Source organism: Babylonia areolata, chromosome 6 (assembly GCF_041734735.1).
Source record: "Babylonia areolata isolate BAREFJ2019XMU chromosome 6, ASM4173473v1, whole genome shotgun sequence".
NCBI classification, from domain to species: Eukaryota; Metazoa; Mollusca; class Gastropoda; order Neogastropoda; family Buccinidae; genus Babylonia; species Babylonia areolata.
Window position 1 is genome coordinate 44,548,961 of NC_134881.1, and position 16,251 is coordinate 44,565,211.

Consider the following 16,251-nt stretch of genomic DNA (forward strand, 5'->3'; position numbering starts at 1 on the left):
CAGAACAGAAAGTAGTGAGATGTCATCACCCTTTTCTCACATGGGCTTTCCTATTCACACTGTCCTCTTCTCACTCACCTGACAACGGGCCAATGGTTCGAAACGTCATATCCCGGCAAAACAAAGAGGATTCATACACGCCTCCAGTGCCCCCCCCCCCCCGCCCCCTCCACACACACACCCGCATTTGTTTTTGTCAGTTTTGCTTTCAGTTGGTGTGTGTGTGTGTGTGTGTGTGTGTGTGTGTGTGTGTGTGTGTGTGTGTGTGTGTGTGTGTGTGTGTGTGTGTGTGTGTGTGTGTGTGTGTGTGTGTGTGTGTGTGTGTGTGTGTGTGTGAGTGTCACAGTGTGCTGGTGTCACAAGCCAGTGTGTCACTGAGAGTGTGTATGTGTGCCGTTGTGTGTGACACAGTGTATGTGTGCCCATGCAGTTGTGTCAGTGTGTGTGTGTGTGTGTGTGTGTGTGTGTGTGTGTGTGTGTGTGTGTGTGTGTGTGTGTGTGTGTGTGTGTGTTCCGGCAGAAGAAGCAGAAAAAGATTATTTAAAAAAATTTGAAAAAAGATATGAGAGTATGACATGAGTACAAACCGTAAAAAAGCTGTGTGGGACCAAGGAAAAAAACTCCTTTTGATTCAGCAAAATAACCATAGTTGTAAACCTGCAATCACGTGATCCAGAAACGGTGGGCGATGAAGATGGCTGACGTCATTCCCCCATGTGACCAAAGTCATATGACATCCGGGTGTATAAACAGCTGCTCAGCAAATTTCTTAGTCATTCTTATCAAACGCTTCGAAGTCAGAGGTGAGTGTCCGCTGTAGTTCAAATATTTGGCTGTCTAGCAATTATCAGTATTTCCTTAATGATAAAGTTTAAGGGAGTCAATCCAACTACAGTGTTGTCTATATTTGTCATTGTTGATATGCTCGTCTGTTTCAGAAATGGCTGGGCTTGGCTTGGGTAAAGTTATGCCAGTGGTCTTACACAAGCCAGGTTCTCTTTATCGAAGTTTGAGACACTTGTTTGTAAACTTTCGAAAAGTTGTTGTGTGAATATTGCGACAAATTCAGTTTTGATTCCACAGCTCTGTTATGACTGGTGTGATAATACTGGATTCTCAACAACCAAATCAAGATACATATATGATATAATCTTTATCCAGCCGGACGAAACTTTCATGGTTCTTTGTTGCACAGAAACGCCGTGAAGCAGTAATAAGTGTGAACTGGTTATTCGTCGAACACGTCCAGAGATGAACCAAATTCAAGATTGGTCAGATTCCCGCACAGATTTTTTTTTTTTTTCATGACCCATTATGTAAGAATTGGGTCATAGCGAACGTTTGGTTGTCCGGTCCGACAATGGCACGTGTTGAACACAATACACTCGGTAAAGTCGAATGACCAGCCACCTCAAATTGAAGTTAAACAAAAATTAATCATTGATTACATTCAAGAACCTTGTGAATGATTCCTCAAAATTGTTGCCAATTTTTAGAAGTTTTGAGAGTAAAAACTTTGAAAAATTAGTTGCGGAACGATGACCAAAGTCAATGAAAGTTTTATTTGTGTAACAAAGAACTTAGTAAGACTAAGACTGGTAGTAAGAGGACTGATAAACTTGACTTGTACGATGTTTGAGGCCCCATTAAAAGGCCTGTTCATCATTCTGTAGATGTTAACCATATACTTTGCAGCATGCGTGGCTGGCGTATGGGGCAATAGTTATAGTCAAAAACCATCTAATAACAATTTGGTGAGTACAAAGTGGGCAAATCTTTCCAGTGGCAATTGAGTCGATTTTTAAATGAGTTGATGGAAGGTGCAGTTACAACGCTGTTGGGCAAACTGTTCCAGAGGGAAACAACCCGGCTTGAAAAAAAATTTCCTCTAATGTTGAACAGGTGTCAGTTTTTCTGGAGCTTGAGGCTGTGCCCTCGAAGATCTCTTCCACTGGCAAACGCAAATTTTGGCCGTTTGACTTCGTAGCAACCCAGGAGGTACTTATACACCTCTATAATATCTCCTCGGTGGCGTCGATGTTCTAGGCTTGGCAGTCTGAGTTTTCAGTCTTTCCTGATATGGTTTATCCCTCAGGGATGACAGCAGCTTTGTTGCTTGGCGTTGCACATGATCTATTTCACTGCATAATGTTTTCTGCTGTGGCTGCCTGCCAAGAATTCTGTTTGCTTTTGTTGTAGACTGTGCGATCTGTTCCCTTAAGGATAGTCCATTATCAATAAGTACTCTTAGGTCCTTCTCAACCCCACTTTCTGCCAGGATAAACTGTCTCACTTCCTTTTGTGTTGCTGGCTTGTTGTATTTTGGATGCTTTCCCTCCCAGCTTGAGGACACAGCATTTCTGTGGATGGAAACTGAGCTGTCATTTGTTTGTCCAGTTCTGAAGTTGGTCCAGATCATCCTGTAGGTCTTGAGGGCCTTGGTCAGTGTTGGTCCTGGCATAGTTTTGTGTCATCAGCGAACATCTTTACGTTGCTTTTCACATGTCTAGGGAGATTGTTAATGAAAATGACAAAAAGGATGGGACCAAGAACACTGCCTTGAGGCACTGGTCACTTCAGCTTCTGATGAATATATTCCATTGACCACTATTTGTTGGTGTCTGCCAGTCAGGAAATCAGAGATCCAGTCCAATACTTTGCCCCGGATTCCAAAAGCTGCTACTTTTGTCAGCAGTCTGCGATGAGGTACTAAGTCGAAGGCCTTCTGGTAATCCATGTAGATATCTACACTGCCACCATCATCTAAGATTTTGGTCCAGTCATCCATGGCTTCCAGTAACTGTGTTATACAGGAATGGCCAGGTACAAACCCATGTTCTCTGCTGATCAGTTCGTTGTGTAGTAGGTGCTCCATGATTTGTTCTCTGACTAGTTTCTCCATTATTTTGCAGACAATGCAAGTGTGGCTAACTGGACGATAGTTGCTAGCTTGTAGTTTGCTCCCTTTCTTAAAGATTGGCGTTATAAATGCACATTTCCATTCGTCTAGGATTTTCCCACTGTCTGGACTCTCTCTAAAGAGATGTGCGAGAGGTTCTGCTAGTTCATCTGCTGCTTCAGCTAAGATGATAAGCGGCAGTCCATCTTGTCCTGGTGCTTTGCCTGTGTGTAGACCGGCCAGTAGTTTTCTGACTTCTTCTATTGGTATCAGAAAATGTTCAAGTTCTTTTTTGTCAAATGTATACTCCGGCTGATTTGGCAGTTGTCCTTCATCTTATGGTGAAAACACTTTGGAAGAACTGGTTCAGCAATTCTGCTTTTTCTTTGTCAGTTCTTGTCTTGAAAAACAAACAAACAAAAAAAAAAAAAACAAAAAAAAAAACAAACAAACAAAACAAGACTGTGTTTGTCCCAACTTTAGTACTACTTCTGTACCAGAAATACATTGGGAGAGCAGGTGACTCAACATTAAGAAAGAAGCATAAAATGAAGAAAATTAAAAAAAAAATTTTTTTACTAGTTTTAGATTCAACTGGATAATCGACCCTATCCACTACCACTGAGTCTTTGTTTGCATCTGTTGTAAGGAATAAAATCTATACCTGTGTGTTATAAGTTAACACTGTGTGTGTGTGTGTGTGTGTAATAAAACAAAAATGTGGAAGAATAAACTAGAAAATGACAGCAGCAGAGTAAAGAGCACAGGTAACCAGAGTTGCTGTGGAGGAGATCTTTTTGTTTTTTTTGTTGTGTTCTGTTTTTATGACAAGTCTTAGCTTTGTCAAGGGTAGATAGATACAAAAGCAAATAATTGGATAAGTCATCAAATTACTGAATGGAAAATGAGAAGAAAAAAAAAGTAAATAAATATTGAAATAAAAATAAGTAAGCAAATACAGAAATGAAATGAAGGGGAAAAGGTATATAACACAGTGAGTTGACAGTTGTATACTCCGGAGATTGAGAGAAAAACTTCAGTTCTGGTATTGAAGGTATGCGGTTGTGCCATGTTCTCATTCCTGACATGTAACTCTGGAGGACAACTATCATGGAAAAACAAGAGGCATTCTTTAGTGGTTCTCAGAAATCTCGCCATTGCCCAGATTCAGTCATGTCTGTTCGACCACTAAATGGCACTTACGCTCAGTGAAGCAACAAGTGACTAATTTCTTTCAAAATGCATACATGGAATGATGGATGTTTAAATCAGCATGTCCTCACCGTTAAACTGATTCTTTCCCACCTTGATTGTAGCTCAAAGACAGATACTCCCCAACATTTGAAAGTTAAGAATGTTGCAACTCACCCTGGCTTCAAAGAAAATCCCCAAGCTATACTTCAAAATACTTATGCTGGCAAAACTTCTATTGGCAGCACTGCTGGCAAAATTCAGTGCAAAATATTTCTTGCACATGTTTCAATTTCAATTCTGGGACACCCTCTCTGCACTTGCCTGATCTTTTACAGCCTTATGTAAAATCCTGTTCATTGCACAACGCAGTCACCTACTGATTCATGTATTTATGTACCATATTATAAGTTGACATTACAAGGACAGCATGCCTTTTCATCTCTAGGTCATGTTATTGATATCACTAAAGGGGAAAATGGCAGTACATCTTACCATTGCAGTACCTTTTACATCTTCCTTCATAGACATGATAGAGTAAGCATGATATTAATGTCAAAATGATTGATAGTTAGTAGTCCACAAAAGTTAACACTTTCAGAAAGAGAGGTCAGTCATACTGGGGGCATTGAATTGAGTGATTATTGAACTGTTTTGGTTCACATAAATCCTGTGTTTCTAAGATTTGATTTGAATTTTCTTCCAGTATTACTATTAAAGAAAATTTTTTGTAAGTGATCAGCTTATAGTTTAGTATGCTTGACAAAGATTCTGAACGCTTAGACTTAGGTTATTTCACAGTTACTCTAGTCTGAAGAATGGGATTGAAAGTAGAAGTCATATGATTTTGAGAACCACAGTATTGGCAGTTAATGTCCCTTGTCAGTTAGCCATTTTAAGAGTGACCCATAAAACAGATTTCTTTCTCAGAGTCCGACTCAGTTGATCGATTGTGTGACTGATAGTGATAACAGCTGCTCCTGACAGTTCACGAGACAGGCCCTTCTGATGATGACAGCAGTGCGCAGAAAAAAACAAGTCAGGTGATGCTCAGTCACACGCATGTGTTATATATATATATGGAAACGGGTTGACCGTGGTTCTGGATAAGTCACTTGACAGTCACAGGTTGGAGATGCACTTGAGGCTGGCACAGGAAACCCATGAGGGCCCAGGGTTAGAAGTCAGGCGGTCGGGATCTTGTGACCGGATGATTCATGAAGTGTCACTCTATGCTGACTGACAGGCGGTGTCTGCTGCATGTTATCAGGCCAGCTGTCTCCCCTGAACTCTCCCTTTTAGTTTTAGTCTTTGTCAATTTTTGGTGTGTAGAAGGAAATGGTGGGTTCTTTATCTTGTGATGTGGTGGGCCAGGGTTTTTGGGGAGGGAGGGTGGAAGTGGCTGATAATTCTGACCACTGTTGTACAGCAAGCTTGGATTGTCTGTACTCCTATAATTCTGCCAGAAAAATTGTTAGGATAGTTTTGCCTCAAGAATCTGTTGGCAGAAGACTGAAATAGTCTGAGTTCTTGTAGAAAACCAGTGGCACAGCTTGTGCATGAACTAAGTTGCATGATGCATATATCATATGATTATTAGAACTTGCCTTTTTTATTTAGATTGAGGTGTCAGCCATGTGGGGTGTTTAAATGATATGATAATTGATAAGGCCTCCAAGTCAGTATACATATGTACATTACATGAACGTTTACAAACATGAAAGCAAAATGTCAGTGCATGTGTTTGTCAGTCCAGTATTATGGGTCATCATACACTCCTTCATGAGCAGACCAGATCCTTATTCACTGAGTGCATCTGCGAAGTTTGCACTGTGAATTGACACACTAGTCATTGACAGACATAGGACTTTGCCCTTCCTTGCTTTCATGCAGAAGCACAGACAACCAGGTCAAGATGGAGAGGGAAGAGCAACCTGACCTGGAAGTGAACTGACCGATATCTGGCATGTCGTTGAGTCACTGACAGTCCCATAGTAACATGTTACTGAGTCATTGACAAGCAGGCTCATTGTTTTAGTTCCTTTCGTTGAATCACCTGACCAAAGCATGACTTGGACTTTACGTACAACTGCAAGGGTATAAGAGAAGCATGGTGTCTGTCTGACTTCATTTGGTGTCTTGGATTTTGGATGGGGTTAGTTTAACTGTTGACATTACTCTGATTTTTGGTGTTATAAAGGAAACAATGTATTGATATTAAGATATGTAGATTACATTTCATGTAATCTAAAATTATTTTAAATGAATTATTTCATAATACTGTTATGAGAATTCTGTTTGTTTTCTTTTTGAATCCTTATCTTAGATTTTTTTCATTCATTTGCTACTTAAAAAAACAAAACAAAAAAAACCCAGCAACAACAAATCTCAGAAGGCTTGATTGAACATTTAAAGGGTTTCATCTTTCATTGATTGTACATAGATTTAGAGTTCATCTTCACTTGCAGATTTCATTATTGATTTATGGATGCAGACTCCTGAGCTGTGAGAGATTTTGTGTGGTTGTATACGATGTAGTGTGTAAACAGTAAAGATTAACTCAAATTGACACTTTTGACAGATTGAGTTGAATGTATTGATTTTTCTTTTAACAAAATTACAGTTTTGAGCTTTATTGGATAGATGCCAAGACAGTAGTGTTGACAGTGTCTTTATTTTGGTGTCATATACTGTACCATGTCAAACTGATGCAAACTAGGCCTATCGGTTTGCTCTGCTTGGCCAAATTTCGCGCGGCTAACAGTGAAAAGACACCCCTTCTTGCCCGGTCCGCTCTTAGCCAATAAAACGCCTCTAAAAGCTATAAGCGCTGAATCATTATACAAACTCCTCCTTTTTGTCCCCTTTTACATTTGGACTTGGTATGATCTATGAATGCATGTAATATGTGTGATCACCAGAGAGGGATGCAGCTTTCATTAAGTTATATTTCTGTTATGCTGTACCGGACTGTTTCAGGTCTTGTTTAAAAGCAGGAGACAAATCTTTGAAACTTCCATCCCAGAATGCATACCGGACTGTTTGTATTGTGCCTGGCGGCTGCGGCCTACGCCTTGCCCAATAGGGAGATTCACCGTTCTCCCTTCAAGCTGCGTTTTGACCCCTACGAGGCCACCTGGACTCAGTTCAAGAAGACACATGGTAAGTTCTTTAATAATTATAATAATAATGACATTTGTATAGCATACATCTCCACCAAGTAAAGTTAGATTCAGTGCGCTTGCAACCACCAATTCAAATGCAGCCACCTGACCACCTGCATTATGTTTCCTCAGGATAGGATTGTGAAACTGAAATGCATTTACTGAACTTATCTTTCAGTTGTTGTTTTTTTATTGCAGTGATGGTTACTATTAACATGGTGATTTTCCTGGAATATTTTACAACATGCACATGCACCTGGAATACTACAACACATACAAGCACATGTATACACCACTCACATGCTCCCATGTCATTTAATGCATGAGATGGTCAAGACTCTCCACAGTGCTCTCTCTCTCTCTCTCTCTCTCTCTCTCTCTCTCTCTCTCTCTCTCTCTCTGTGTATGTGTGTGTGTGTGTGTGTTACAGATGCACTGTCAATTGATGGATTGATGAGTAATGAAATTTTCATATTTTTTCAGGGTTTTTTTTTTTTAGGCAAAAATTATACTGAATGAGCATTACTGACTGATCTTAAGATCAGTGTTGTGTGTTGAATTATTGACATGCAAGAATTCTGGCTGACTGACCATGGAAACTGTGGTGCATTGTTAATGAAATTTATTATATGAAGGCAAAAATTACGCTGCCTTGTTACTGATTTCATTATGTGATGTGCGATGTTCATGCAGGAAAGAACTACACCCTGGTTGAAGAGGCAAAGCGGCGCAGCGTGTTCATGGACAACGTCAAACGTATCGAGGAGCACAACTGGCACTACTTCCAGAAGACGAAGTCTTACTACTTGGGCATCAACCAGTTCACTGATCTGGTCGGTATTACTAAATACAAGATTTTAATAACACATACTTTACTGTGACCCACTGGTGCAGACTAAACAAAATTTTTTAAAATTTTTTATATGAACTTATTCATACATTGACTACAAAATTTTAGTTTATTGATACAGTGAGACACACACACACACACACACACACACACATACATATATATATATATATATATACACAAGAATGACAAGAGGACAAGGGCAAAAAGGAAAGCATACATGAATGGAAACTGTTCTTAGAATATTGTTCCATGGAACATAATACTGTGTGGATGATCATTTTAACATAATCTGGGCTATGTATCCCCCCCAATCGCCCCTTCCCCCCCCCCCACACGCACACACACACACAAAAAAGAGCAAAAAAAACCCCCCACATATATATGTACAATAAAAAACAATTCAGTTAATAGAATAAAGGTGGCAACATATTCAGAGAAAATAAGAACATATACATAAGTACAACAGCAAGGTCAGTATATTTTGTGTACTGATAGATTGATGGTGTCAGTGTGGAGGGAAATGAAATGGAGAAAGACGATGCTTAAAAGTAGTACATATCAGCACTTATGTTCTCTTATACAGAAATGTAGTTAGAAGAGGTCTGGCAAATATTTGCCTGGAAAACTTTTTGTTTGTTTTTGTTTTTTTGTTGTTGTTGCGCTATAGTGAACAGAATTCAGTAATAGCAGTTTACTGTTGTGATTTAAATTTCTTGCTTCAGTTTTTTTTTTTCCCCTTCATAATGAAGTGACCCAGGGCCCGGCCATAAACTTTCCAGTATTACAAAAACTCATTCATTCCAATTCATGCAGCTGGCACCTGAGCATTTACAGGTGTGTTGTGTATTCCTGTGTGCACTGTTGGTGGCTTCTAACCATGTGGTGTGCCTGTGTGCACTGTCATTAACCGCTTACCAAGTAGTGTGCTTCTGGCAGACGGAGGAGGAATACAAGCAGTACAACAGGCTGATGAAGCAGAGAGTGGATGACAAGAAGAAGATCCACTGCACTGAGTTCATGACCCCCCTGAACTGGTTCGTGCCCCCCTTTGTCAACTGGACTGCGAAAGGTTACGTCACGCCTGTCAAGAACCAGGGCCAGTGTGGGTCTTGCTGGTCTTTCTCCACCGTGAGTTTATTTTATTTCATTTTATTTTATTCTATTCTATTTTATTTGCTGTCGCTAGACATGGGGGCATTTTGTTTTCATTATTTCAAAGATGAATGATGATGGGGGGTGATAGTGATCCTGCTTTGGGAGTCCTGTGAGGTTTGGTGGGGTTACTTGACAAGGGTGTGCACTCTCATACATCTCGGCATCATCCAGGTTGAGTGATAGAAACATCTGCAGTGTTGGTCAGGAAATTTGAGCAACTCACACAAAGTTATATTTGTAAAGTTGATGACCCTTGACTGTGTGGTCCTAGTCTTCCCATTTGAGCCGGTAGCTTAGTGGTCTTTGTGTAGGAGCTGAAACTTCATCATCCTATTCGTCAGTCCATAATGATAACCACTTAGCCATGGTGCCTGGTGGTATGGTAAGGGGTTTGGTTTGGTTTGGTTGGTTGGCGATTGGCTTGATTTTGTCAGGATGGTTTGTTGGTGGTCACAGTGTGTTCATCTTCTGCTTATCTGTATTTGTATTTGTGTGCCAGTGAATAAATGTTGGATTTTGAATTCATGACAATGTACTCAAAAGCTTCAGTGCTTGAGAACTAGAAGGGTGACAACTAAGACGGAGAGAGTGAACAAGTGGTGAAACGAATGACTGCATTGTGTAATATTTTTTTTGTCACAACACATTTCTCTTTGAAATTCAGGCTGTTCTCCCTGGAGAGAGAGTGCTACACCACAGTGCAGTGCCGCCCTTTTTGTGTGGGTGGTGTGTGCAAGTGTATTTGTTTTATTATTGTTGTTATTATCAAGCTAGGTTTCTCTACTACTGAATTTTGCCAGGGATGACTCTTTTGTTGCCTTGGGTTCTTTCAACTGCTCTTAAGCGTCCGCTGCATACATGGTCTCGGTTTATCTTCTCACCTAAAGACTAGCACCCAAACTATGACAGAAGGTTAAGGTTTATCCACTTAACAGTAGACGAGTGCCTGGCAGTGGTGACTTGAGTGAGTGACATGACCTAATGGAGGTAGTATTATCTCGTGGTGGCGTTTCAGACTGGCTCTCTGGAAGGGCAGCACTTCCGTCAGACTGGGAAGCTGGTGTCGCTGTCAGAGCAACAGCTGGTGGACTGCTCCTCGTCCTTCGGGAACCAGGGCTGCAACGGGGGTCTGATGGACCAGGCCTTCGAGTACATCTACAGTGCTGGCGGCTTGGAGACTGAATCGGAATACCCCTATGATGCCATGGTGGGTGTGACATAGTGAGCACAATAATAATAATGTGAAGTTATACAGAGCACCAATTCTCTAAACAGGACCCTAAAGACGATTTACAGAAACGGGTAAATAGACACACACACACACACACACACACACACACACACACACACACACACACACACATGATCATTGCATCGGAAGAAAACAAACATAAAAACAACATCCAATACAAGATGTGATAAAATGAGACAACAGCCACCTCATAAGGTCAGTTTCACTATATCACTCTACAACCATTGGTCGTGCGCCCTCATACACCCACCCTTCTCTCAACACATGCAACAAACACACGCACACACACACACACACAAAGTAGATGATGCATACGTCATGCACATGCATGCACACAGAAAGTAGTGCTGTTCTTTTTCCTTCCCAGTTTGGTTCTAACTTCTAAATTTAATTACACATACTGACCACAAGTTCTTCTGCATACTGTGGACAAATTAAAAAACTAAGTCAAAATAAGTCAACCTTGAAGCTGAGGACTGCCTCAGGATGATTTTATTGTTTATTGTGGGTTTTGTTTTTCAGAATCTAATAGAATGGTGTTCAGTCCAATTATTGGCTTTGGATCTATTTTCTTGCCCAGAGAAAATTACTTGTGATGTGAAAAGAGGAGGTTGCTGTTGTGATCATGTCCAGTTTCTTGGCCGGAGCACTGATAGAAATTGTGGTGAATGTTGTCTTCCTTTTCAAGTTTTGATCCCATTTTCATGAGCAAGATCCTAACCCTTTTGTCATCATTGTGTTTCTTCATGTTTTGATCATGTCTTGTGTAGCTCTGCTGGAGTCATTCACTGAAATATACTGGAAACGATTTTGCCGAAGACCAACTCCAAGCCCAGTTTAATTTGGAAGTTCTTGTGAAGAACATGAAAGCTTAGTCAAAGTAAAATATATTGTAAAGCACAAGACAGTCTGAATGGTGATCTTGGTAAGACTGAACCATTTGGGCATTTGAGAATATAAACAATGATGAAAGATGCTAAACAGGATGGTAAACAATAATGAAAGGTGGTATTTCCAGGACGAGCGTTGTAAGTTCATCAAGTCGGAAGTGGCGGCTACCCTCACAGGTTGCAAGGACATCCCCTCTGAGGATGAGGACATGCTGACCAAGGCTGTGGCCAGTCAGGGGCCAGTCTCTGTCGCCATTGACGCTGGACATTCCTCCTTCCAGATGTATGCAGGGGGTAAGTTGGGGCAGCTAACAGGGTTTGTACCTTCCATATGTATGACGGGGGTAAGTTGGGGCAGTTAACAGGGTTTGTACCTTCCATATGTATGACGGGGGTAAGTTGGGGCAGTTAACAGGGTTTGTACCTTCCATATGTATGACGGGGGTATTTTAGGGCAGCTAACAGGGTTTGTACCTTCCATATGTATGACGGGGGTAAGTTGGGGCAGTTAACAGGGTTTGTACCTTCCATATGTATGACGGGGGTATTTTAGGGCAGCTAACAGGGTTTGTACCTTCCATATGTATGACGGGGGTAAGTTGGGGCAGCTAACAGGGTTTGTACCTTCCATATGTATGAAGGAGGTAAATTGGGGCATCTTAAACATTACATTTTGAAATTATACTCAGTACATAAAAAGCTTGTGTGTTTTACTTTCAGTGTACAGGGCTTTCACTATGTTCATTCGCTCGAGTGGTCTTTTTCAGAAAATACTAAAATCAATACGACGAGTGGACTTTATAGATCTATTGGCTGGGCCCTGAAGGTCATGGGCAAAAATCAATTGCGTACACATATTTATACATATTCAAAGTGCGTGCTCATATTCTTCGTGAACGCGAACGACGCCATTTTGTTTCAAGTTGTTGACCTGCCCGTTCAATCCTACATTCAATCAACAATACACGATAACATGTGATGGAAAGTTGGAGAAGGAGACCATTAAATATTTATTCAGAGAAAGATTTGTGTATGCCTCATCACTTACTGGATTATGCCCAAAACTGCCATAAAGATATCCATAGAATCGGTCGGAATTCACAGTTAAAAATAATAAACCATGAGAGTTAATACCCTTGAATTGATGAAACGCAAAAATTTCCAGTCTTGACTTTTCTCAAAATGAAGTCCTTTTCACTTCATACGACATTTTGAAGTACTTGTACTTGGCTCTACATGTTATTAGTTTAACAAAATACTCAATTTACATATCAACTTTAAATCTATAAAACTAGAATGAACATAAAAAAGAAACTGAATCAACCGTGTCAGCTGGGTGTAACTAAACTTGTACATCTGTCTAGATTCAGAGAAAACGGCTAAATGTTGCAGTGTGACTGTGGCGATAGGCAATCGCACGTCTCCTTTACCGCGGACTTAAAAAGAATTTTTAATTGCCCTTAAAGATTTTTTGAATGCCCAAGATACACCAGAATAATATGATTTAAACAGCGTTCTCACTGCGAATACCGCAATCGATTTATCGCCCTTTAAAAAAGCATGTTTAAATATTATATTTTTGAACGTCAGCTAAGGAGCCATGATAGTGTAATGGGTAAGACAGTTTCTTCTCACTCGAACACATGGGGGTTCGAATCTGCTGTTAGGACTTTTTTTTTTTTCTTTTTCTCGTTAGGACTTTTTTTTTCTTTTCCTTTTTACCCGAAGCTTTATAATAACAAATACAGAACACATTTTAACAATAAAAAAAAAAAAATGTATCACAAGTGAGTCTTGAAGGCTTTGCCTCTCTTGTTTCAGTTTTGTGCTCTTATATGTGCATACGATGGCAATTCATTGAGCAGAGTTTGGTTGTAATTGAGTCTATCAACTGAAGAAATGGTGGACAGCAGATATTTGCTGCTTTTGTCTCTGTCGATCACCTTTGGCATTGCTCAAATTGCAACTAAAAAGGAAGATTCGCATGCATGCGCAAGATCAAAGATGGCCGTGGAGCTCTCCAGTGGTGTATTTATGATACTATAAATGAAAGTTTTGCACATTGAAATGTAAGATTAGAAATTTTTTAAAGATCGTTTTGTTTGTGGCCATGTAGGTGTGTACGACGAGCCCGAGTGCAGCACCACTCAGCTGGACCACGGGGTGCTGGTGGTGGGCTACGGGAGTCTGGAGGGCCAGGAGTACTGGCTGGTGAAGAACAGCTGGGGCACCTCCTGGGGTGACCAGGGCTATATCATGATGTCCCGCAACAAGGAGAACCAGTGTGGCATCGCCACCTCCGCCAGTTTCCCTGTCGTGTGATGATGATTGATGGATGGAATAATGAACCAAGATCCTGGTGAGTGGAGCGTGTGGGGTTCAGTTTGGGATGGAGGGCAGGGGTGGGGGGGTTGGTGTGGAGGGGGGGGGGGGATTGGGGTGGAGGGGGAGGGGGGGTTGGAAGTTGGGTTTCTGTTCTGGAGCACAAAATGATTTAATTTGGATGGATTGGCAGAAGTTCACATAAGTTTTTTTGTTGTTGCTTTTTTTTTTGCCATGATCGTTGGATTTTTTTTCATTATAAATCATGGGTAAAAAAGAACACACACACACACACATACAGGTGCGCGTGCACACATGCATGCACATACACACACAGTGCAACACCATACCATACCACCACCACCACCATCACACATGCATGTATGCCACACATACACCACACACTTACCAACCACAGAGAGTTTTGGTGGTGTTTTCTGCCTGGTTATGGTCCTGTGTGGTGAGCTAAGCTATAAGCAACAATGATAGTGATAATGATGATGATATGTAACATCTGTTGTGTTTCAGGAGTTTCCCTGTCGCCATCTCCTCTCTCTCTGTATGCTCAGCTGTCACCAGTGCTCATCTGACCTGACCTCTGAACTTTTGAGACTCCTTCTACAGCTCCTCGTAGTTTACCAAACATTTTTATCTCCAGGATCTTTCCGTAGCTTTTTTTTTCTTTTTTGCGTGTGCTCATTTTTTTCTTTTCCATGTAATCTTTTTCCTTAAATGTGTATGCTTCCTCCCCCACTTCCCCTCGCTCCTTTGTACCTTTTTGATTTTTTTTTTTTTTAAATGCTTGTGTGGATAGCCAGTGAAGTGAAATGCTTGACACACTGTGCTGAAATTGGAAACCAGGGTCTGACAGTTAAGATCTGGTCTTTTATGTCATCTTCAGAGTTGATCTGTGTTTTATTGACTTCAGTTGGCTCCAGAATGTTTCTCTGAAAGCTCTTCTCTCCCCCTCCCCCCCCCCCCTTCTTTACCTTAGTTTTAATGTGTGAGGGTGTAGATCAGTGAAATGTATTTTTATGTCTCGACATTTTAAACAGATTATCAGCTTTACAAATGTGGTTTGGGTTTGATATTAGAATCCAAGTGGGTTTTTTTTTTTTTTTAAACTGTGGCTTGTAACCTGTGTGTTTAAAATAATCTTAAAGTCCTGTGTATTGGTTTTGCTTTAACTTCCTGGAGATCTGTTTGCATGTTCTTATTCTCTCTGTATTTTTCCCATTCCCCATCTTGCCATCTCTCTCTTTCTCTTTGTCATTTAGTTCTGCAGTGTAACAACTTTCAAAACCATTCCAGTTTGCAATGCTCCTTACACATTAGATGTCAATACAGTACATGTTGCTGTGTATGTAGGCTATACATATATATCTCTTGCTTACCTGACCATCATGTTCTCTTGGAGATCGGAGATCTGATTTTTTGTGTTGTGGTCCATTGACAAGGTAAAGATAATACCTGAAATCTGTCAAGTTTCTGAATATCTTGCATTGTTGAGTGGGTTGATATGAATATATATTCTGAGGTGAATACATTTCAGTGCAGACAAATATTGAAGAATATTTAACTAGATGGAATATAACAGAACAAGGATCTTGAACAGGCAATGTCAATATTAATGACAGTGCAAGAAATAAAATTGTGGGAGATGCATTTGTGACATAGGTAACCATTTTCTTGAGACAATCTAGTATAATAAATCCATTTGGTGTGTTATGGAACTTTGTTGTAAGCCGTTACAGTAACGAGATTTAAATGGTTTTATTTACCTGTGGACCTTTTTTTTTTTTTTTTTTTTTTTTTTTGGTCAGTGCTCAACTCAGAAAAATAAGTACATTAAAATGGTACAACATTTTTAAAGCAGCACATGAATCATATTTTAATTACACATGCATTGCAGAATCCATTGATGTTGATGTTGCTTCAGAAGAAAAAGATTGTATTACATTGTATGAGAATATACATGATGTATTTTCAGTGTGTTGTGCCTTTTTTTTTTCTTTTTTCTTTTTTTAGTATCCATTTTTATGAAAAAATGTGAGGTCGAATTTGGCCATGGATGGAAATGTATGACTGATTTTGATTTTGTTTGTTTTTACTTTGTCACACACGGTGTTCTGATGCATTGCCTGTATCATAGAAAGATGACTTATTAAACATTTTGTAAGAAAAATATATTGTTTCCTTGTTTTATTTACTTGTACCTGTGTCTGTTTTCACTCACTGATTGGTCCACCCAGCTTTTGTTGGTTTTTTTTCATGTTGTGGAGTCTCCATGGTGGTCATGGGAAAGAGATTGACCAGAGAGATGTTAATGGTTAAATGTTCTATAGCCTTTTATGGCCACAGGGGCAGTAAATTGATATTCACTGTCTCTCAGGTTTGGTATTGGAAGACAGGGCCCAGTCCTCCTTCCGCTGATGTAACCTTCCCCACCAACCAAAGTCAGGTACCCATTCACACCTGGGTGGGTTTGGAAAATGAGAGTAAAGTGCCTTTCCCAAGGATACAAC

General features: G+C 40.2%; 1 protein-coding gene across 2 annotated transcripts; it reads left to right on the top strand.

Annotated features, from left to right (window-relative positions):
- The first annotated feature begins 678 nt into the window (after window positions 1–678).
- LOC143283068 (procathepsin L-like) lies at window positions 679–15,911 on the top strand. Of its 2 annotated transcripts, none has more exons than XM_076589093.1 (8): window positions 679–803; window positions 7,070–7,252; window positions 7,948–8,087; window positions 9,044–9,235; window positions 10,278–10,469; window positions 11,533–11,698; window positions 13,521–13,763; window positions 14,255–15,911. In XM_076589093.1, exons 2-7 carry the CDS (start codon window positions 7,117–7,119, stop codon window positions 13,724–13,726), a joined length of 1,032 nt encoding a protein of 343 aa, XP_076445208.1. In that variant the 5' UTR covers window positions 679–803; window positions 7,070–7,116; the 3' UTR covers window positions 13,727–13,763; window positions 14,255–15,911. The 2 variants fall into 2 exon arrangements, with proteins under 2 accessions (XP_076445208.1, XP_076445210.1); XM_076589095.1 differs by lacking the exon at window positions 679–803 and adding an exon at window positions 6,140–6,245.
- The last annotated feature ends 340 nt before the right edge of the window (window positions 15,912–16,251 follow it).